The following is a 22,498-nucleotide window of genomic DNA, read 5'->3' as shown; positions in this document are numbered from 1 at the left end:
TATTAATTTATAGAGGTTTTACAGTGCTATATTGTCGATTTTATTATTCCCAATAATTTACTCATGACACTATTAAAATTTATTTCAAACACTAGATTTTCATGAAGTAATTAAAAATTAAAATCTTTGAATAGCACAAAACTTTATGTGAAATGATGTACGAATATCATTCATGTTTAATAACACCAAAGTTTAGTGCCCTGATTTTTTTTTTCCTTTTCTTTGGACATAGTTTTAATGCATAATTTAAAATCAAAGGTTGGATAGTATTAGGCGGTTATTAAACTATGTTAAAGTCCATGATTAACATTTTGTTAAATTTTCCTGATAGGGTAGTCTTAAGAATTATGTAAACTTGGTGATGCTAAATGTGGACAACACCTAATTGCAGCAAGATCATAATGGGTTTGGGTTTTAGAGTGTTTCTCATTTTAACATTCCATTTTCGTGTATATAAAAGAAAACGTGAAGATAAATGTTATTAGCTCAATTGATAAAATTTCTCTTGTAAAATTTAGAAGTCATCTGTTCGAGCAACGCTTAAGAAAAGATCATATAAAATGCTTTTTTTTTTTTGGAACAAAGATCATATAAAATGTTATAATCCCTGTTTTGAAGAGATATACGGGTTTAAATTAAAAAAAAAAATTTAGTTATTTATAAAAGAAAGAAAAAAAATGTAATGGGGAGGCTCTCCTGACTCCTGAAGGAAATACGCGGAGTACTTATGCATATGTTATTGTAGAGTACTCAAGCAGACAGAGGATCAAAGGAAAGACCTTGTTGGTTTTGGCCTGTCACGAGGTTATTAATAAAATATAATCTTTGACCATGGTTGCTTCTGAAGTCAACATGGTAAACAAAAAACTAAATCTTTAATGTTCGTATCTATTATTTATTACAAATTATGAAAACTGTTTACATAAACGACGATTTTATCATGTGCAAATTTTTTTTGAACTTTATAAATTCTCGACATATATACAACACTTTCTTCACATGATGGACATCTTGAATGATCTGCGACCAACAAAACTTTTTTATGTACGTAGAATCACGGTGTATGATTCTAATTGCGCGTCACTAGAGATTTTCTGTAAATTTATCTCCATTAATCTGCATTATTATTAATAAATCACATTAATTGAGATTTGATCCTAGATGGCTAGTTATTTCTGTGTAAAAACATTAATTATTCCTGATTCAATCATTTGGTTTTGTTTTTTTAGCTGATATACAATTAAAAATTAAAATGTTAGTTTTTGAAGGCAAATAAAAAGAACGAAGAAGAGGTTTATCGAGAGAATGCGTGGAGTACTCAAATATGTCATTGTACAGTACTCAAGGGCCAATTCATGAAAAGATCATCTTCTTGTTGATCCTAGAAGTCATGGATATAGATTGAAGAAAAAGATCCTCTTGCTTGTCACAAGGTTATTAATAATATCATGATCATGGTAGTCTCTGAAGTCCATCTCTCGCATATGATTAATGATACGTTAGCTTTTTGTGTTCTATATTGTTTCAATGAAAGAACAACGGAGAGGCATATTGATAGTGAAATTTCCACATAAAAATGAAACAAGTTAATTTTGTCCAAAAAAAAAAAAAAGTTAATTAAACCTACGTTTAAATGCTTTTCTATTCTTTTTGTTTTTTTTTTTCTTTTCACTTCCATAAAATTCAATGCTATTTCCTCTTTATTTTTATGATTAGTTAATGTAATATACTAGCTAGTGAAAATTTTACTTAATTTGTAGATTTATTCCTAATTTAAAAGAATAGGTTGAGTATAATATTGTATTATCACTAGACTATTAGAAGTTGAGATTTTTGATAAGCTCAAGCTTAAACTCAAGTCCTCTCTCATTATCAGTTAAACATTCACTGTACAAAGTTCAAATCAATGTACTACAAGGATAAGTTATTATTTATTCATATTTAAATAACTCATTTGTAGTACGTAGTACTGTAGTACGTACATTGATTTGAACTTTTAACTTGAATTACAAGTTTGAATAAATAATAACTAATTAAAGTACTAAAGAGTATACTTTCAAATTAATGTTATTCAAGTTATATAAGGATAAAATTTCAAGACCTAATCTACCTACTTACGTTATTAATTTATTATTAGTTACTTGTTCACTGATTTAAACTTGATTATTTAGAGACTTTAAAATTAAACATTACTAGGTAATATTCCGTGCTTAAAGCACGGGTCAATATTTTAAAAAAATTATAATAGAATAATAAAAGTTATTGTTATATTTTTTAAATAAATTATTTTGTTTGAGATAATATTTATTTTTAATTATGCTGTAAATCTATATATGTTTTTTTGAATACTAATTATTTTAGAATAATAAAAGTTATTGTTATATTTTTAAAATAAATTATTTTGTTTGAGATAATATTTATTTTTAATTGTACTGTAAATCTATATATGTTTTTTTGAATACTATTTATTTTAGAATATTATAGTATTTTATTTTTGACATATATATATTACAGTTTTATATTGTTTGTTTGTTGTATTTGCATCATTTTTTGTGAAATATGAAGTAGTAATTTTAATATTACAATTATGAACAAATAAAATTTATTAATTTATCAGCTATATAAATTTAGATTTACCAATCCGCCAATTTGAAAATTAAAACACGCATTTTATTTTCATAGATCGAGTAATATATTTTTGCTTTTAAAAGTTCAAATCACAACATATGTAAAAAAAAATCTGCATTTTATTAGTCATAAGTATTATATAAGCATTCCAAACAATTTGTAAATAAAATAAAATAAAGATAGTATGAGAATCATAATTTGAAAATTTAACAAAATATTCAAAATTTTGTTATTAAAAATAATTATATTGACTACTTTGATATAAAATCTTAGTTTTTGAAATTCTGATTTATTTATATTTTTTAAAAAATATATTTTGTAATTTTTGTCCATAATTTATTAGAGAGAGAAAATATATTTTTTTAAACTAATAATTATTTAAAATCAATGGCATGACAATGTAAAATTAAAGAAGAAAATCCCCTTTTTAATAAAACGGAAGTACACGACTTCAAATTGGTAGACCATATAATATTAATATAGGTTATAACTAAGATTAATTATTTGATAGTTTATATGGATTAATTATTTGATAGGTTATATAGATTTAAGATTAGGATCTTCTTAAAAATATATTCTAAAGAATAAAATAAAATCTCCAAAGAATATTTAACTAACCATATATAAGCAAAAAAATCTCTACAGATTACAAGTGATTTCCGATTATACTAAAAATATAAACTTACCTTACTTTATCAGAAATTTTTAATTAAGTAACGGGTCAAAATTTGAATATTTAAATTAATTTCATATATTTCTTTTGTTGAATTGTATAGTTTTGTATACTATAATAATTTTTTTAAATAATTTAATTTGGAATCTTTAAAAATAGTTTAATTTGATATTTTTAAGAATATCATAAATATATGACAGATCAAAAAGTTAAAAAAATTATAAACACTCTAATTTGATTTGTTATAGCACGGGTCAATAATATGTCACCATAATATGAAGAAATTTCAAGAAATATGATTTCTTGCTAGAGCACGGGTTAAAATTTCATAAATATGATTTCTCGGATTAAATTTAAGTTTGGAATAATGTTGTTTGGTAGACTTTCTCGGTCACGATGATTTTGACAAACATACGTTACATATTTAGTCCTAAAAGTAATACGCGTTATACTATAGGTTAAATAATCAAATTAACAATCAAAATACAATATATAATTTTAAATACTAAACAAATCAAATAAAATTAACAAATAAAAATTAATTTTATCACACAACTTAATCCGCATTATACAGCGAGTCAAAATCTAGATATATTAGAATATATCTTACAAAATAGATGTTATTTTCATAAGTCGTATTCAATATATGATTTCATGGTATAGTGTTCCATCCTATAAAAACCTTTAAAACAAATAAAATAATCACATATATATGGTGTTTTAAATAAAAATTATCAAATAAACAAAAGGAAAAAATTTCAACCCGTGCTTTAGCACGGGTCATATTCTAGTAAACTCTATTATATTAGCAGTTAATTTTTATTTTTATTTTTTCAAGTACAAATTAGATTTGATTTGAATAGATTTCTTTTATTTTTCTAGATTTTTTTATATTTGATCTGTCAACTTTTTTATTTTAATTAATTATATTTATTTAATTAATTGATTAACCTTAATTAAAACTTTCTAATAGCAATTAAATGTAATTTTTACACATTTTAAGGTTAGTTTCATATTTGTACTTCTTAATTAATATAGTAGGATGAAGTATGTAGAGCCAATAAGTAAACATTCACTTATCTTTTTTTTCTTTTTCTTCTTAATATCATACATTTCCAGTCCTATTCTTTTGGGATAAACTAAAAGAACAAGCTAATTTCCCTCTATTTATTTGAAAAATAAAGTAAAATACTAAATACTAATATAGTTAATAAGTGTTCAACAGATTTTAGAGTTTTGTAAATTCAAGACATAATTTGAATTTGTTATTATCAACTAAAAATCTTCACTCATTACATTGTATCAAGTTCAAATCAATGAAATCTTTAAAGACAATATACCTTTGTTATTATAACTTAAACGTTCACTAGCTACAATTACAATGTATCATATTTGAAACAATGAAGTTAAAAATGAATCGCTCAATGTATACAAACTTCACAAATGTCAAATGCTAATTTCACATTATGTATTAAAATTTTTTAAAAAGTTGATATAAAATACTTAAGGATATGCTATAATTTTTTTTCTTTTTTCTTTTTTAGATTCTAAATGTGCAAGTTAAGTTGATCAAGACCTAGTAAATTTCAGTTAAAAAATATATAACCAATATCTAAAAATAACTTATTTTTCCTACCAATGTAACTATATTTGCTTTTATTTTCCTCAGCAAAATTGAATTAGTCATCTACTATTTATCAATTGACACTTTTCAAATTCTCTATCAATTACAAAAAACAATAAAAAAAAATATTGCATGAGCGGTTAAGATATCGATTTAAAGTTTTAAACGCACGATGTCTCTCATCTCTCTCTCTTTTCTCTCGTTGTTGTGATATATAATAATAATCTAAGGTTTCTAAATCTCAACTTTTTTGTCTCCTTAAAATTTTCTCAGAAACATCTCTCCGTCAATTGTTCCTTAGTTTTGTAATCAATCTTCACGACTCCTCAGGCACTGTACTGGGAATATCTCTGTCTTTTCCCTTTTCCTTCATTTCCTCTCTCACCCTTTCAAAAATCCAGTAATTATTTTAGGTCATCTAGCTTTTGTATTATATTCCTTCTTTCTTGTTTTTTTTTTTTTTTGGGGGAGTTTTTTAAATTGTTATGATTTGTTATCAATATTTCAGGTACCTCATTGAATGTCATATGAGAACAGGATCGGAGTTCTCCAACGATCGGGTACGATTTCTTAATTTTATTTTGATTTAATCCATTATATGTGGATTTCAGATTTTTTTTGTCCTATAATAATATTGATTTTGGCTGAAAACTGATGTAATAAAAAATAATTAAAGGATGTTTGATTAAAGGATGTTCATAGGTATGTTTTGTTTTTATTGCTGAGAGAGTTGATGTGATATGTTTAATTAAAGGATGATCCAAATGCTCTTATTTGTTCTTGGTTCCTTGTATTTTTAAGCTAAAACGTATGTGGCTGTCTTTCTTGTGCTTCAAGGATAGACATGTCTTACATTACATATGTCATTTGCCTTGTTTTCTATGTCTTACGTTGTTTTTTTTTTTTCTTTTTTGAATTTTTGATAGAGTTGTTTCTTGAGAGGGAATGGCTTCAACACCTTGTGCGGCATGCAAGCTCTTGAGGCGCAAATGCACTCAAGAATGTGTGTTTGCGCCGTATTTTCCACCAACTAATCCTCAAAAGTTTATATGTGTTCACCGAGTCTTTGGAGCAAGCAATGTAACAAAGATCCTTAACGATCTCCACCCTGACCAACGTGAAGAAACTGTTAATTCTCTCTTCTATGAAGCCGAGGCGCGTATCCGTGACCCAATCTATGGATGCGTTGGACTCATCTCTTTCTTACAACAATACCTCAAGAAAGTCCAACAGGATCTTGTCACTGCTAAAGAAGAGCTTTCTGGTTACATGGGACCTGATGCTGTGATTCCGCCGCCTTACCTTCCTCCTTTAGGTAACAATCCTCCACCCAATTTCATGATGTCTATGGAAGGAATGCCACCTGGAGTGATCCCTCAAGGAGAACCCTTGATGATACGTGAACCAAACTTGTCTCAGCAACATCAACCGCAAGATGATCAGTTGCAATTCATGGCTTCTGATGCACAGAGAATGGCTGCAATGATGATGGAGAGAGGAGACCAACAAGGGATGTTCAACGGCTACGGAATTGACAACAATGGGTCGGTTACAGCCACGGGTTATAACCAAATGGATGTGAATGATCACGGTGCTGGTGGGTCGTTGTCTGGACCATCTCTTGCTTTAGGAAGCTTTGGTGATCCTTATCAGATGGGTCAAGAGGCAGACCATGGTCATATCCACCATGATCAACTTCAGACACAGCTCATGCTTCAGCCTCCATTACAAGAAGGTCAAGAGCAAACAGAGGAAGGACAGTTTCTGATGCAACCAATGGGACAAGAGAATCTCCATGAAGAAGAGGAGGAGGGAGAGCTTGAACCACCGGTTAAATGGAGGAAATCTGAGAACAAGGAAGCTAGTTTTTAAGACACAATTGCAATAAAAGAAACAATTACACTTTTTTCATTTCTTGGTTAGTTACTAACTCTTGAATATCTAATTTCTTTTTTAATCGACCGTATTAGTATTATTCATTCTCACTATATATCTTTTTTTTTTTTTTTCATTCTCACTATATTTGCATCTATAAAATTCAGCATTGTCAATATGCATCACTTCTCTATACCGATGCCTCGGATTTACGCTGGGGTTTAGAATATTTGGGGCTGTTGCCGAATATGGATTCTGTATAACTTCCGAAGGTACAGAGGCTTACGCTGATACTTTAACACTACTGGGATAGAGAGGTTTTGCTTACTAGTCACGAAGGCGAATCCAAGACTGACAGTGTCATAAATAAATACATAATTGGTAACTCTTATTACAACAAATCAGAGTGGCGCAGCGGAAGCGTGGTGGGCCCATAACCCACAGGTCCCAGGATCGAAACCTGGCTCTGATAGAGTGGCTTCCGATCTTTTTTGTTTTTTTTTTGTTTTTTAAGTTTCCTTTTTTTTTTAAAAAAGGTTTCTTCTTCTTATTTGGCCACACAAAACATATTAAGATCTTTGATATGATACGTTGCTGTAAATCACTACCAAATTTAGTTTAAGATCTTAAAACTTTATCAGGTTTCTATTACAAGTACCAAAATATACGCCAAAATCTTTTTCCAATTTTCGTTGTNTTTTTTTTTTTTTTTTTTTTTTTTTTCTAAGTTTCCTTTTTCTCTAAAAAAAAAAGTTTCCTCTCCTAATTTGGCCAGACAAAACATATTAAGATTTTTGATAAGATACGCTGCTGTAAATCACTACCAAATTTAGTTTAAGATCTTAAAAAAAATATACGCCAAAATCTTAAGAGTTTTTGTAATTACAAGTACAAAAATATACGCCAAAATCTTATTGCAATTTTCGTTTCCTCATTTGTTTCTGCGGTGAAAACGGTAGAATCTACTAAATTAAATTTTGTTTACACGTCTATGTTTTACACTATTTTACATAAAAAAACAAAAAAGTACAAAACATCTACTCTGATTTTTTCACTTTATCATATGTACCATGCTGTAACTTGTTCTTCATCATTAAAATCTTCTCATGAGTTGTATCGTACACTCCTTTTGATCTCTCTTTAACGTCACCCAATTGCTTATGAATTTGAACTCCATACTTCTCCCACAACTTTGGAACTGTCAAGCCCATCACCAATCCTGTAAATGCCAGAGAATCAAGAAACAAACTTGATCACACTTACGGTTAATGATACTACCATTTTGAAGAACAAAAAAAAAAAAAAAATTGGGACCATTTTGAGAAAATTATCACTACCATGTCAATAGCACACCAGATGATTAATGATTAAGCTAAGGAATTTATAGTTGAATAATCAGTATTACTAAATCCGTTGTGTGGTGCACGACCAACGTAGTTAATCACGTACCGATGAAGAGACAAGTTTGGAATTCGAGAAGCTTTCCAATTCTTGACAAGATCCAAAAACCTAAAACGGTTCTCGCGAAAATGAACCATTCACTCTCAGCACCGACTCGGAACATCCATCTAACAATTTCTTCCATTAACATCCGACAAGACCTCACTGTCTCTGTTACAAACTCCTCCGACACTTCTAACCCTGACAGCTCCGGTTCGACCCTGTCCAAAAATTAATAAAACATACATGAGCAACTAAAATTATATATTTTAAAACGTAATCCGTTAAATCATGGACCGTGTGTTTGACATAAACATCTGTGCATGTCACTCGAACCTATCTGAATCAGAAATTATTTGTAATATAAGAATTTGGCATTTCAAATAGTTTTGAGATGGAATATTAATTACTTGCTGAGAAGGCGAAGTAAACTCCCCCAGAGGAAAACCATAGAGACAACAGCGATACCGATCCAAGAAACAATGGTTATGGAATTGAAACCATAAAAGTTGAGTAAAATCCATGTCGATGTTGAGACTGAGAGTATAGAGAAGGCTAATTTCTTCCTCCTCCATAAGTAAATATCCTCCACAATATCTTCGATGTAATTTATGGAACATATGGCAAGGAACAAAACAGAGTTAAAGTAACAATAAAAAGCAAATTTAGTTAGTTGGTTACATAATTATATATATATTTTGGCTTAAGTTTCTTTTACCAGATTTGGGTGAGGGATCTTTGGTCACGTCGTTAGCCATGGCTGTTTTTGATAATGGTTGATAGATATGTATATTGGAAATTGATAAGAGTTAGACTGCTGGTAAAGTATTTCTAGTTCTTGATGTAACACGTCGTGGTGGTTATAGTGACGTGGTAGTCATGCATGGTTGATATGTGTTGCTTGATGAGGAAACCATGTTCAACATGTAGGACTATTCGGACGAGTACAAAGATAGTTTAGATGTGAAATCGTCTGTGAAACGAAACAATATATCTATATGACAATTACGTGTGTTTCTAAAATATCATCAATTTGGATTTTGGATAGAAAACTCGATGATAGTGATATGCGAGGATAAATTGGAAACGATACAAAAATGTTAGTTATCCAATAGGAGCAAGTACATTTTTGTTGATTCACAAAAGTGGGTAAATTTTTTTTTTTGAAAAAGGGTAAATTTACGACCACATGAAAGTTCTTATTCGAAAAATAATTAGTGAAAAACGTGAATAAGTGATATTTGCGTATATTTTCTTTCATATAAATGATTTGATTTTTTTAGTAAAAAAAAAATTATGTGCATTTTATAACTCTGATTAAATGATAACCAAGCCAATTTTCTCTTTGTTTTAAAATGTAAGTAAACTGAAAATAAAATGTAAGTTTTCTTAAAAATGTATATTAAAATAAACCTCTAAATTTAGCATTCGAGACAATGAGAACTTCAAATTTGGCGGTTCTAGGAGGCTTTATCGGATCGAGTTTTCTATTTTTTATCTTCTAATACATGCCTATAACAATTAAAAAAACAATAAATAAACTAGTTTATCTTGTTTGCCAAAAAAAAAAAAAGAACTAGTTTATCTTAAGGAGAGCAACATGGAAAAACCGAGCTTATTGGTTACGCATTCATGTGTGTGGATTATTATGTAATAAAATTGGATTCCCAATGTGAATTCCCTTTTAGGGATGCCTCACCATGTTCACAAGTTACCACTCGGTTTGACAATTGACGTAATCCACCTTCATTTTCCTACTAATGCCACTCATGAGAGTTAATTAGTTTAGGCAATTAAATTCATAAATTGAGTAATCGAAATCTGTATTTTCCGAACAAACTTGTTTATACCAAATTTGTATGCCAACTTTTAGTATTAGCAATGGCAGTTTAGCATGTAAAAAAATGTCAAAAGAATGGATGAATTCTTAACTTGAAATTAGGATAAAGATCTATAGTTTTTTTTTTCCATTATTTCTTTTTAAATATATTCATGAAACTTGCAATCTCAAATTCCACGATCCAACGGTTCATTAAATGAGAAGCGGTTCGTGGCGGTGACTATTACTTCTCTTCCACTGACATCAAGTCATCGACCACGGCCAAACACAACTGTACAATATAAAGACAACAATATGTTAATGCAAAACCTTCTAATATATGTTAACCGAAACTAATCAATATACAAATTCATGATTTCATCCTAGATGTACGGCAAATTACCGCAACTTATTATTAAATACAAATTTTATAATGTAGATAAATATATTTTAACATGAAAGCATAACCGCAGGTGCAAATAATATTCTTACAGAAAAAAAAAAAGATTTTTGCATGACAAGGGTGAGTTATTTTATACTTGCTGAAAAGTGAAACTGATAACAAGAGGTTCTCTTACTTTACCCATCATATTTTTCATAACTCAAATAAAATCTGTTAGAAAACTTTAATTTAAGGAGAAAATAAACAAAAAAAAAGGTTTGCGGCAATTGCATGAATTACGGCGCAAAAGAGCATTGGTGCCTTTTGTTTGTACATATGCATGCATGGGGATTCACAATATGAACTTACTTCGTCACTTCCATTTGATTACTTCTCTGTTTTATACTCACTTAGTCACTTGTATATATTATTTAAGATCAACCTTAATTGGTGAAATCTCAAGAAAATTAATAGTCTCTCGACCATAACAATACTTATCTAGACAATGACGAAGCAGACAAATCTCTTGCTAGTAGGGTTCTTATCGGCTTATTGTTTTAGCTCAGTTTTTATGGTAAACGCAGAGGACCCTTATCTTTTCTTCACTTGGACTGTTACTTATGGAACCCGATCTCCGTTAGGTGTTCCTCAACAGGTTATACACTGTTCTGTCTCTTTTAATTTTCTTTTGTGGTTGGTTTATGTACGTATTATAATATAATGTGTTGTTATTGTTTCAATTTTTCAGGTTATTCTTATCAATGGACAGTTCCCTGGTCCTGCAATTGAAGGTGAAACAAACAATAACATCGTTGTTAATGTCATTAACAAGCTTGATGAACCTTTCCTCATCACCTGGTACGTAAAATTTATACATGATGGTCGTCTTTAAATTGGGTTCAGATTTTAAAACAAATTGATAAGGTTCTAACCTAGAACCAGAACTTGATACTTTAGAAAAATGCGTAGGAACGGAATTAAACAGAGGAAGATGTCGTGGCAAGACGGAGTTTTGGGAACAAACTGTCCGATCCAACCAAACTCGAATTGGACTTACCATTTTCAACTTAAGGACCAGATCGGTACTTATACATACTTTGCTTCGACGTCTATGCACAGAGCAAGTGGTGCTTTTGGTGCACTTAACGTTAACCAGAGGTCAGTCATCTTCGTTCCTTACCCTAAACCAGACGCTGACTTCACTCTCCTCGTCAGTGATTGGTACAAGATGGGCCACAAGGTACTAGTAGAATACAAGATTTAACTTCTCTCCCAAGTAACCAAATTTCTTTTAGGGCTTAACTAAGCGCAGCATCTGAATATATGTGCCTCGTTGTTGTTGTTGATAGGAACTGCGAAGGAGGCTTGACTCAGGTCGTGCTCTTCCTCTTCCGGACGGCCTTCTCATCAATGGTGCCTCTAGAGGTTTAGTCTTTACCGGTCAACATGGTAAATCCTCATAACCAAGATCCATTTGTCTCCTTAATTCAACTCTCGGTTCTTTGTACTATTTATTGATATCATGTTTTATGTGTTTGTAAAGGCAAGATATATAGGTTTCGGGTATCAAATGTCGGGATATCGACATCAATTAACTTTAGGATTCAAGGACACATGATGACTCTCGTCGAAGTAGAAGGCTCTCACACTTTGCAAGAGGTATATGAGTCACTTGACATACACGTTGGCCAGTCTGTCACCGTGCTGGTCACACTGAAAGCTCCAGTTAAGGACTACTTCATTGTGGCTTCAACACGATTTACCAAACCGGTACTGACCACCACAGGAATCCTCAGTTACCAAGGCTCCAAAATCAGACCATCTCATCCCCTCCCCATGGGTCCTACTTACCATATCCATTGGTCCATGAAACAAGCAAGAACCATCAGGTAATTTATACTATTTAAATTGGTCACACAAAACTTAACTGAGCAATTTTATGGCAACACCTAATTTGAAGGTCAATTAATATAGGTTAAATTTGACGGCGAATGCAGCAAGGCCAAATCCACAAGGATCCTTTCACTATGGTACCATACCGATAAATCGAACTTTTGTTTTAGCCAACGGAAGAGCGAGGATCAATGGGAAACTCCGGTACACAGTGAACCGTGTGTCGTACGTTAACCCAGCAACTCCATTGAAATTAGCCGACTGGTTCAATATTCCTGGGGTGTTTAACTTTAAGACCATTATGAACATTCCTACACCAGGACCCTCCATTCTTGGAACTTCTGTCTTTGATGTGGCTCTTCATGAGTATGTCGAGTTCGTGTTCCAGAACAACGAGAGATCTATTCAATCTTGGCACCTGGACGGCACTAGCGCATATGTTGTTGGGTAATAATTAAGCCTAAGTTCTTTGATATCTAGCTATCACTATCACTATCACTCTCGATCTATAAGATTTGTTTGTTAGATTTATTGAAGATGCTTATAATTATAATCAGATACGGGTCAGGCACATGGAACATAGCCAAGAGAAGAGGTTACAATTTGATTGATGCTGTTACAAGGCACACTTTTCAGGTAAAATCTATAACCTACACTGAAAATTTTATGTATAAACTATAAATTGAACCCAAAAATTAGAATATCACATATATAATAGTTTATGTTGTAAACGTCTAGTAAATACTAAATACATGCATATGAACTATTTATGGTGCTAAATGTTCTATATATGTGTGTAAATATAGGTGTATCCAATGTCGTGGACGAGCATATTGGTATCACTAGACAATAAGGGAATGTGGAATTTGAGGTCACAAATATGGTCAAGGAGATACTTAGGTCAAGAACTCTATGTTCGTGTATGGAATGACGAGAAGTCTCTTTATACTGAATCCGAGCCTCCTGTTAACGCTCTCTTCTGCGGCAAAGCCAAACGTCCTCGCTTTTGATTTACATTAACTTTTCTACAATTATAATATATATCAGCTTTTAATATACATGTCCGGTTATTATAATTATTATTAATTAGGCCACGAGGTTGTGACGTTTAACAAAAAGACAATTCTGTTAGTTTCAGTGATGCGTTTGCAAATCACGAGCCTAAAACAAGTAACAACTTGCAAAACAATCAACAAGAAAAGCATAAATACTTTTTGTCTATTTTTTCTCAAGACAAAATCGATGACGACGACGTTGTTAACAAGAATTAGCACTATGCGGGCTCCATTAATATACGAAGTATACGTCCTTAATTATTGGCGTCTAGAAAAAAAAAAGGATTCATGTTATGGATAAAACCCCACTATACGTATTACATGGCAATATTTTCGTTGATTCCTTGTACACAAAAGTCTATATATCGGTTTAACAATCAAGAAATATTGTTATAATGAACTGGAAATTTAAAAAGGTAACACTAATAATTAGGGAGCTGCCGAATTATGAACCGAAAACTAGCACCCAAACCATTCCAAGCTTAAGGTTGTTTCTGAAAAAAGGAAAACCCTTTAGCCGCCCGCGGATTTGTTTGATGATATACCATTTGTTTCCAACACCTGGTGGGGGGCACGATCATTGTACATACCTCTCACGATGGATGAGACAAGGAGAGCTAGGCTCCATTATCCAAAGAATGGAAAGGTAGAGCAAGTCAATATTTAAATAAAATAGTTATGCATTATTTTCTATTGATAGAGGTGAATATATATATTAGGCCTGGGCATTCGGGTACCCGTTTGGGTTCGGTTCGGGTATTTTGGGTTTTCGTGTTTTCAGGTTTAGAGGTATAGGACCGTTCGGGTATTTCTAGACTTCGGGTTCGGATCGGGTTCGGTTCGGGTATTTCTGGTTTGGATTCGGATTACCCGAAGTTCACAAAACTCAAAATTTTAGTATCTAATTTAGTCTAAATTATTCAATAATACGCAATATATCTAAAAATTTAGAGTATTTTCTACCCAAATTTACTAATAAACAGTTTAAATACTTCAAATTGTCAAAAATATCTAAAAATCTGAATATTTTGAACACTTATATTATTAAAATTATAAATATTACTAATATATTACTACTATATATTAATAATGTTGGTATATTCGGATACCCGTTTGGATTTCGGTTCGGTTCGGGTTCGGATTCAGGTTTTTGGATTTAGAGATTTAGAACCCGTTCGGGTATTTTACAATTTCGGATACGGATTCGGATCGGATTTTTTTGGATCGGGTTCGGATCGAATATTCGGATCTGGGTATTTTGCCCAAGCCTAATATATATAGAAGAGAACTAGTAATGTAGAAGTGTCTTTTTTTTTTGTTTATTCAAGTTCATTGTTTTTATTTCTAATCTTCGATTCTCAAATTTTCTTTCTGAATTTTGCTTTAGTACTATAGAATCGATGCAAAAAAATTTCCAAAGACTTCATGACATAAAGGCAGAGCATTTTATGTTGTTCCACATATCGTGTCTTAGATCTGCCAATTGCAAATGGTAAATCATGAGTAATATAATATTTTTAGAGAAAATGTCAAAATAAAGAACGATGATGATTGTGAGATCAAAAACGTATCAAAACAAAAGAAACCAAAAAGTAAATGAATGAACATACTAATGTTGAAATATCTTCGGATATATGTACACTACATGTTTTATTTGTATCGTTGACACGTTGAGTCACCTACGAGAGAGACGTAGAAGGTAGGTCCCCATTCTTCATTTGCTTGGATATAAAATCTCCTTATTGAGCCGAACATTTATTGCCTTTATGATCCCATCTATATGTAAAACTTCTCTATCGAACAATCAAATCACATTACCAATACCAAATTTTTAATTTTAATGGCATGAATGAGTTAAGCATATATTTGGATTATAACATGAGACATTTAGTGGACAACAGGCCGTAAAGTCTAAAAAAAATCTTCAGTTTAACTGGTTAAAGCATTCTCATATGACTCCCTCCAATATGAGTTCGAACCATTATTATCCTTGGTCAAAAAGAAAACAACCAAACAGTCAAGTTAGACTTTGTATCTTAACAAGTATTAGGTCGGCTATGAGATAATATAAATTGAGAGTGCATCAAGATTTTCTCTTTGGAGTTATACTTGAAGGATTTTTTCCCTCTCAACATTTTCTATGTGGAGTTATACTTAAAAGATTTTCTTTTTTTCTTTCTCTGTCTCTTCTCGTCTCATCAATTATGTTGGATAGTCAATTATCAGATGGCAATTAACAAACTAAGTCTGTCGATCAGTTGGATCAAGATTAGTACTTCTTCTTTCTTCTGTCCTAATTTCTAAAATATTTATTATTTTTTTGATTTCTTTCATTTTTATGTATTTTATAAGTTTCTTTGTAGAATTATCTTTATATGTATTTAACATTTTGTGATTATTAATTTTCAATGATTAGGTCAATCATTTTAAATTAAAATTACATCTAATAATTTTGTAAATAAAATAATTTTTAGTATGTGCACTTTTAACCAAAATGTTATAATAAATATTAAAATGGGACAGAGGAAACAACTAAATCTATTATTAAGCTGGGTGATAACGACAATTCAATTAACTCTTAGCATTTACAGCTCGACTGGACCTTTTAAAACTAACAAGTCAACTTTTAGGCCAGGGTTATACTATTACTTACCAGCAACTTGAATGTATAGTTGTGTCAAGAAGGAAAAATAGTAGTCCTTCCGTTTATTTTTACTTGTCGTTCTGGACTTAATTTTTTATTTTTTATTACTTGTCGTTTTGTATTTACGATGCAACTTTATGAATCAAAATTTCAGTTTTACCCCTAACTTTTAGCTTATTAATTACTTATATCAAATGAAATATTGTATTAATAAAGGGTAAAACAGAAAATTTAATTATTTTCTTAATATGTATGAAATTGTCTAGAACGACAAGTAATATAAAACAGAGGGAGTATATTCTAAGAAATAAGTATTCTAAGAAGTACTAGTTATTATGGTAATCCTTAATAACTAATCAGTATTTTAATTTTGCATATAATATTAGATCTTTGAATACTGATTTTTAGTGGAGATATTTGGACAGTTGGAAGTTTCTAGGAGAATAAATGTTCACTGTATCAGTCATAACTTTTGAACGTTGCTTCGATTGACCCAAAATCATCTCCATTGGAAAGTTAATTTAATTTGATATGACTTTCATTAGGACTATGAAGATAAATCCCAAGGGGAAGGCCTTCATATGATGCATCGTGTATAACCATCTCTTGTTTATTTTAGGTTCCAAGAGATGGTTATGCACGATGCATCATATGAAGGCCTTCCCCTTGGAGACTTGGAGTTTATCTTCATAATAAAGGGTCAATAAAGGTAACTAATAAAGATAACTAGAATGCAAATGCAAAATCATCTCCTTATTTACTTAATGTTTAAAATCTAAAAAGAGCATATGATCCGTCTCTGCAAGACTTCAATATACAAGACTTCACTTATTTACTTAATGTTTTAAATCTAAAAAAAAAATGAAACAGAATAAGTATTTTTTTATTTGTTGGTTATCATCTCCATTTCATTTGATAACATGCTCATATACAAGACAATGAAGGTCCCTTAGTCGATACATTGAAGAGATCAGTCTCGTTTTAATAATAAAACAAAATAGTCTCGTTTGCTCTCCAAAAGTTTAATTATTCGCAAGTGAGTTCTTAATATTTACTAAATCACTTGAATAACGATAAATGTTTGTTATTTCTACTTAAAAACCACTTTTAGTATATAGTTTGAAAAGTGGATTAAATTGAATACGAAATTGAAAAACACAAATAATCATAATTTACTAAATCAACATAAAGTTCTGCATACAAATTTGAGAAAGTAAAGTAAAACGAAAAACTACTAAAATATAATAATAAAAGAACATAAAGAAATTGGAGTATTAAATTGGATCTATCTGACACTTTATCTATTATTATTATGTTTTGTAAATAGATAAAGAACAACACTATTATTAGAACTGTTAGATGCATCATAATAATAAAAGAACATAAACACTATTCGACCACTAATAAATCAAGCTATAAGTGAAGTGACCTTAGTGCAGTGGCCAAAGGTAAGTCCTTAATGCACAAAGCACCATCATACCCAGAATCGAGTCCCGCTCCCTACAAATATAGGGATTAAATTAATGGGCCGGCCTGTTGTGGCTCAATGGTTGACAAAAAAAAAAATCAAACTATAAAATTGAAAAATCTAATAATCATAAACATATGAATATTTAATTTCATGAAAAATATAGCGTTACTTCAAACAAAATGTGTTTTGTGAAAAAATTATTTATTATGAAACAGAGGGTAGTCCATTTAAAAATCTGTTCTCTATTTTTTATTTTTAAAATATATTAGGATAATAAAAATAAATTTTTGGTCAACAATGAAAAATAATTTAATGAAGTACATTTTGGTTAGAAAATAATTCATCTTGACGGGCGACAGACTGTATTATAATAGTATGTAAGATTTGGTTGATGGTAAACGTTAAATTAAATAAATATTATCGTGAGTAGCAATCACCCCTTCGTACCGAAGCGACTTTTTTCTTTTCTTTTTTGTCTTAAACTTGACCAGCAAAAGATCTTCTATTTATATTTGTATGCGTTGGAGTTTTAGGGGAGTAGGAAATATCAAAGGTCAGAATGAGTGAGGGAAAGAGGAAACAACACTTTGTACTAGTACATGGTGCGTGCCACGGAGCGTGGTGCTGGTACAAGGTTAAGCCACTGTTAGAGGCGGCGGGCCACCTCGTAACCGCCGTGGACTTAGCTGCCTCTGGTTTAGACATAACCAAGTCGATCACTGACATCCCTACATGTGAACAATACTCAGAGCCATTGACGAAGCTGCTGACCACATTACCAAATGATGAGAAGGTTGTCCTCGTAGGTCATAGCTTTGGTGGCTTGAGCTTAGCCATAGCCATGGAAAAGTTCCCCGAAAAAATCTCTGTCGCTGTATTCTTGACTGCTTTCATGCCCGACACCGAACACTCACCTTCCTTCGTCTTGGAGAAGGTACCTCGTTTTTTTTTTTTCCTGGTATTTAATATGATAGATCGATCTTGATGATATGTATATCGATCACCGTATGTATGAATGTATCTACAAAGTCTGTATGGATGTATCTACAAAGTCTCTTTCGTCAACGCCACTACTTGTATTTACTTATCTTAAATAAGTCTTGGCGTCTTGCTGAGTCAAAAATTAACTTTTAGCAAAACTTGTAGTGTCCAAGTTGGACAAGTTAGTCTTACAGAAATAAGGACGATTGTGAATGTCAAAAAAATTATTTTTCTTAAAAAAAGGAAGATTGCTTATAATATAATATAAACTACAAAAAAATATATAGAATTATTTATGGTCATCTATAAATCTAGCACATTACTTCTCCTAACAATTTTAAAGTGGTAATCATAACATATAACCTAGTAATATGTAATAGTACCGTTGTTGTGTTTACTACTCGTTTTGAAGCCTAGATAATACATATTGCCTAAACATATTAGAATGGTTAGTACTTAGTACATAGAAATATTTCGATTCTGGAGTTTTTTCTTTTGAACATGTTTCGTTCGTTCTGGAATCTACTTTATGAATTCTGTGGCCTATATGAGATAACCGTAGATCATGTATTGACAATCTAACGAACACGTGGGGTCTAAAATTAAATCCTATATAGTGGATTTTTTTTGTCATGGTTGTCAATAAATTTGACACAGTATACGGTTCCTTATTTTCTTGTATATTTAGTTTTTCTTTTCTTTCCAATTTATGTAAAAGTACGGAAGCAACATTCCACCAGAAGCATGGTTGGGCACCGAATTCGAACCATACGGTTTAGACAATTCCGGACTAAGTATGTTCTTTAGCCGTGAGTTCATGAAGTTGGGTCTTTACCAGCTCTCTCCTATCGAGGTATGTAAATTCATCATCATACATTCTTATACTAATCTTACTTATCTATATGTATATATGTTTTCAGTTTGTTTTTTTTTTCTTTTTTCTTTTTTAGTCTTTGTCTCAATAATTGACTCGAACAGTATCGCTTTACTACTCGAACAGTATCGTATTGATTTTTCTTTTTTTCTATAATTTTCTATACTACTTTTTTTTTACAAAACATGCACGCTTATTTAACTATATCGAATTCAACCTTTTGTGACCTACAAAGTGGTCTACATAATTATTGCACCATAATGACCTATATGAGACTTTTCCATATTAGCTAGATTGATAATTTTTCTATACGTTTTAGATAACTCTAATATTTAAACTAAGTTTCTTCATTTTTATGGAATATTATAAACAATTAAGGAATAAGGAGTATTAAAATAAATGTAAAATTAATACTGGGCTGTGGCCTTGTGGGTCGATGGAAAAAGTACTTTTATGGTTTTTTTTTTTACTTATTTTGGTTTTGGTTATGTTGTTATCTTGATTTAGGATCTTGAACTGGGATTGCTTTTAAAGAGGCCAGGATCATTGTTTGTTAACGATTTATCAAAGATGAAGAACTTCTCTAATGAAAGATATGGATCTGTTCCTCGAGCGTTCATAGTGTGCAGAGAGGACAAAGCCATTCCAGAAGAACACCAAAGATGGATGATTAATAATTTTCCGGTGAATTTAGTTATGGAAATTGAGGAGACAGATCATATGCCAATGTTCTGCAAACCTCAGCAACTCTGCCATCACTTCCTGGAAATTGCTTACAAATTCGTTTAATCGATCTTCATGAATATGTGTATTGGAATTGATAATAATAAGGGTTTGTTGCAAACAATAATAATGAATGTTATGTTAGAAAGTTTCAGACTTCGTTGCTTTTTATGAGGTAACTACTACATATATAAAAAGTTATTTGGCATTCATCTTAAAATAAAAATAAAAATAAAAAAATTGCTCCATCGGTTACGGTAATCACTTATTGCAAGATTTGTCATATTCTCCACTTAGGAAAAAAAAAACTGTAATGCTGGAACTTTTTGGAAATGTTGCTCGTTTTTATTTTTTGGACTGCTTTTAAATCAATAATAACGCTCTGATACCAGTTTTATTGAGTCAATATAATTCCAACGAGTTATATCACTTGTCAACATCTGATTTACAGCTCGTTCGTAAGTCCTACTATTATAATTTTCGAAAGATACTTTTATCCGCACAGCAAATTGTTTTTTCTTTCTATGGCCATAAAGAAAATTACAGAAATTGTTATTTCTTTCTTATTTCTTGAAAGAAATATCCGATTGTAACTATCACGTGAAATCGTAAAAGATTCTCAAGAAAGCGACAATTTTATTAAATTCGAAGATAAGCTTTATTTATGATCCCTCTACTAATATGTGTAGTGTGTGGATGTGTCAAGAGTAGGAAAAATAGTACGAAACCGGGTGATAAAAATCAAAAGGAGAGAAGAAAATGAGCGAGGAGAAGAGGAAGCAACACTTCGTGCTAGTCCATGGTGCATGCCACGGCGCATGGTGCTGGTACAAGGTGAAGCCGCTGCTCGAGGCTTCGGGACATCGTGTAACCGCCTTAGACCTAGCTGCCAGCGGTATAGACACCACCAGGTCGCTTACTGACATTTCCACATGCGAACAATATTCTGAGCCATTGATTCAGCTAATGACTTCATTGCCAAATGATGAGAAGGTTGTTCTCGTTGGTCATAGCTTTGGAGGTATGAATTTAGCTATAGCCATGGATAAGTTTCCTGAAAAAATCTCTGTTTCTGTCTTTGTGACTGCTCTCATGCCCGACACCAAATACTCACCCTCGTTCGTCGTGGAAAAGGTATATCTCATATTTTAGTTTAATTTTGTGGTTGACATAGAAAAAAATAATAATCTATGGCCATCATTCAACACATATAGTATTAAGTATTAACCAATCGGTCAAGAGCATATGGACGGAAAAATACAAATATTGAGCATATAATATGACTCACGTTACAGTTTGCAAGCTACATGACACCAGAAGGATGGATGGGCACTGAGCACAAGCCGTACGGCTTAGACAATTCTGGCTTGTCTGTGTTCTTGAGCACGCATGAGTTCATGAAGAACCGTCTCTACCAGCTTTCTCCTATTGAGGTGATTTAATTTATAATTCATCTTTAGAAAAAAAAAACATTTATGGTCATCATATAATTGATAGTGTATGGTAATCTTGATATTGTTGTAATCTTGATTTAGGATCTTGAGCTTGGACAGCTTTTAAAGAGGCCCGCATCATTATTTGTGAACGAATTATCAAGGACAAAGAACTTTTCAGACAAAGGGTATGGATCTGTTCCTCGAGCTTACATTGTGTGCAAAGAGGACAAGATCGTCTTAGAAGAATTTCAACGATGGATGATCGATAATTATCCGGCGAATTTCGTGATTGAGATGGCAGAGACGGATCATATGCCAATGTTTTGCAAACCTCAACTACTCAGTGACCATCTATTGGAAATCGCTGACAAATTATCTTAACTGAGGGAAATGTATTTGGAGTTGATACAATTGTGTTCTAAAATGGATATTTCTATAAGTTCGGACTTTATTTCTTATTATGGCAATGTTCTCCAAGCCTCACGAACTATATGCTCTACTCTTGGAAATTGCATGTAAATGTGCCGAAATAAACATAAGATCGTCACTGCATCATAGTTACAGAACGTTGGTAACTAAGAGAGAAGAGAGCATGAATTCTTTTAATTGTCTACACGGTATTAACACACACATTGATACATATAGACTGACATACATATAGTGGTTCTCTCCACTTTCCACACACTTATTAAACTCTAATCATGACTCTTCCACTAGTCTATACTTCTAGTTCTAGGTATTTGACTCATTTCTACAAGCAAGGTCAAACTACTAACTCTTAGACTATTAACCACTCTAGTTTAGAGTTTAGACTAACAACACAACGATCTTTCTCTTATTAGCTTAGTTAGCTTTAAACAAAACAAAAACTTCTTTATTTGGGCCTCAACCAAAACTATTGGCCCTTTATACTTCTCAGCCCAAACCACCATCTTCTTCTCTTTGTCGATATCTACTTCTTCTCTTCTTGCCTTTGCCCC

General features: G+C 31.6%; 5 protein-coding genes and 1 non-coding gene across 6 annotated transcripts; 5 read left to right on the top strand and 1 right to left on the bottom strand.

Annotated features, from left to right (window-relative positions):
* LOC104713808 (LOB domain-containing protein 10) lies at positions 5,426-6,834 on the top strand. The gene is made up of 2 exons (XM_019230253.1): positions 5,426-5,485; positions 5,852-6,834. The coding sequence occupies exon 2, from the start codon at positions 5,871-5,873 to the stop codon at positions 6,795-6,797; it is 927 nt and encodes a 308-aa protein (XP_019085798.1). The 5' UTR covers positions 5,426-5,485; positions 5,852-5,870; the 3' UTR covers positions 6,798-6,834.
* TRNAM-CAU lies at positions 7,201-7,272 on the top strand. Its single transcript has one exon. It is a non-coding gene; the product is annotated as a tRNA-Met (tRNA).
* Positions 7,690-9,066, bottom strand: LOC104713807 (reticulon-like protein B13). The gene is made up of 4 exons (XM_010431012.2): positions 8,959-9,066; positions 8,651-8,837; positions 8,250-8,461; positions 7,690-8,019 (listed from the first exon to the last, which is right to left on the bottom strand). The coding sequence occupies exons 1-4, from the start codon at positions 8,996-8,998 to the stop codon at positions 7,838-7,840; spliced, it is 621 nt and encodes a 206-aa protein (XP_010429314.1). The 5' UTR covers positions 8,999-9,066; the 3' UTR covers positions 7,690-7,837.
* LOC104713806 (L-ascorbate oxidase homolog) lies at positions 10,836-13,446 on the top strand. The gene is made up of 8 exons (XM_010431011.1): positions 10,836-11,096; positions 11,190-11,299; positions 11,411-11,681; positions 11,791-11,890; positions 11,985-12,330; positions 12,416-12,781; positions 12,892-12,970; positions 13,141-13,446. The coding sequence occupies exons 1-8, from the start codon at positions 10,947-10,949 to the stop codon at positions 13,342-13,344; spliced, it is 1,626 nt and encodes a 541-aa protein (XP_010429313.1). The 5' UTR covers positions 10,836-10,946; the 3' UTR covers positions 13,345-13,446.
* Positions 17,933-20,247, top strand: LOC104713805 (methylesterase 1). The gene is made up of 3 exons (XM_010431010.2): positions 17,933-18,438; positions 19,204-19,338; positions 19,867-20,247. The coding sequence occupies exons 1-3, from the start codon at positions 18,064-18,066 to the stop codon at positions 20,146-20,148; spliced, it is 792 nt and encodes a 263-aa protein (XP_010429312.1). The 5' UTR covers positions 17,933-18,063; the 3' UTR covers positions 20,149-20,247.
* Positions 20,758-21,979, top strand: LOC104713804 (methylesterase 2-like). Its single transcript, XM_010431009.2, has 3 exons — positions 20,758-21,216; positions 21,378-21,515; positions 21,618-21,979. The coding sequence occupies exons 1-3, from the start codon at positions 20,842-20,844 to the stop codon at positions 21,897-21,899; spliced, it is 795 nt and encodes a 264-aa protein (XP_010429311.1). The 5' UTR covers positions 20,758-20,841; the 3' UTR covers positions 21,900-21,979.

This window comes from Camelina sativa, chromosome 9 (assembly GCF_000633955.1).
Source record: "Camelina sativa cultivar DH55 chromosome 9, Cs, whole genome shotgun sequence".
Lineage (NCBI taxonomy): Eukaryota > Viridiplantae > Streptophyta > Magnoliopsida > Brassicales > Brassicaceae > Camelina > Camelina sativa.
Note: the sequence above shows the minus strand (reverse complement) of the source record. Positions and strands in the feature narration are given on the sequence as shown.

Excerpts from the sequence above, each read along its gene's own strand:
- LOC104713808 (XM_019230253.1), top strand. The coding sequence starts at position 5,871 with ATGGCTTCAACACCTTGTGCGGCATGCAAGCTCTTGAGGCGCAAATGC.
- LOC104713806 (XM_010431011.1), top strand. The coding sequence starts at position 10,947 with ATGACGAAGCAGACAAATCTCTTGCTAGTAGGGTTCTTATCGGCTTAT. Across the intron at positions 11,097-11,189 it reads CGTTAGGTGTTCCTCAACAG|GTTATTCTTATCAATGGACA; the intron begins GTTATACACTGT and ends TCAATTTTTCAG. Across the intron at positions 11,891-11,984 it reads AGTCTTTACCGGTCAACATG|GCAAGATATATAGGTTTCGG; the intron begins GTAAATCCTCAT and ends GTGTTTGTAAAG.
- LOC104713805 (XM_010431010.2), top strand. The coding sequence starts at position 18,064 with ATGAGTGAGGGAAAGAGGAAACAACACTTTGTACTAGTACATGGTGCG. Across the intron at positions 18,439-19,203 it reads CTTCCTTCGTCTTGGAGAAG|TACGGAAGCAACATTCCACC; the intron begins GTACCTCGTTTT and ends TTTATGTAAAAG. Across the intron at positions 19,339-19,866 it reads ACCAGCTCTCTCCTATCGAG|GATCTTGAACTGGGATTGCT; the intron begins GTATGTAAATTC and ends ATCTTGATTTAG.
- LOC104713804 (XM_010431009.2), top strand. The coding sequence starts at position 20,842 with ATGAGCGAGGAGAAGAGGAAGCAACACTTCGTGCTAGTCCATGGTGCA. Across the intron at positions 21,217-21,377 it reads CCTCGTTCGTCGTGGAAAAG|TTTGCAAGCTACATGACACC; the intron begins GTATATCTCATA and ends CTCACGTTACAG. Across the intron at positions 21,516-21,617 it reads ACCAGCTTTCTCCTATTGAG|GATCTTGAGCTTGGACAGCT; the intron begins GTGATTTAATTT and ends ATCTTGATTTAG.
- LOC104713807 (XM_010431012.2), bottom strand. The coding sequence starts at position 8,998 with ATGGCTAACGACGTGACCAAAGATCCCTCACCCAAATCTG. Across the intron at positions 8,838-8,958 it reads AGATCCCTCACCCAAATCTG|ATATTGTGGAGGATATTTAC; the intron begins GTAAAAGAAACT and ends ATTACATCGAAG. Across the intron at positions 8,462-8,650 it reads TTACTTCGCCTTCTCAGCAA|GGTCGAACCGGAGCTGTCAG; the intron begins GTAATTAATATT and ends ATTTTTGGACAG.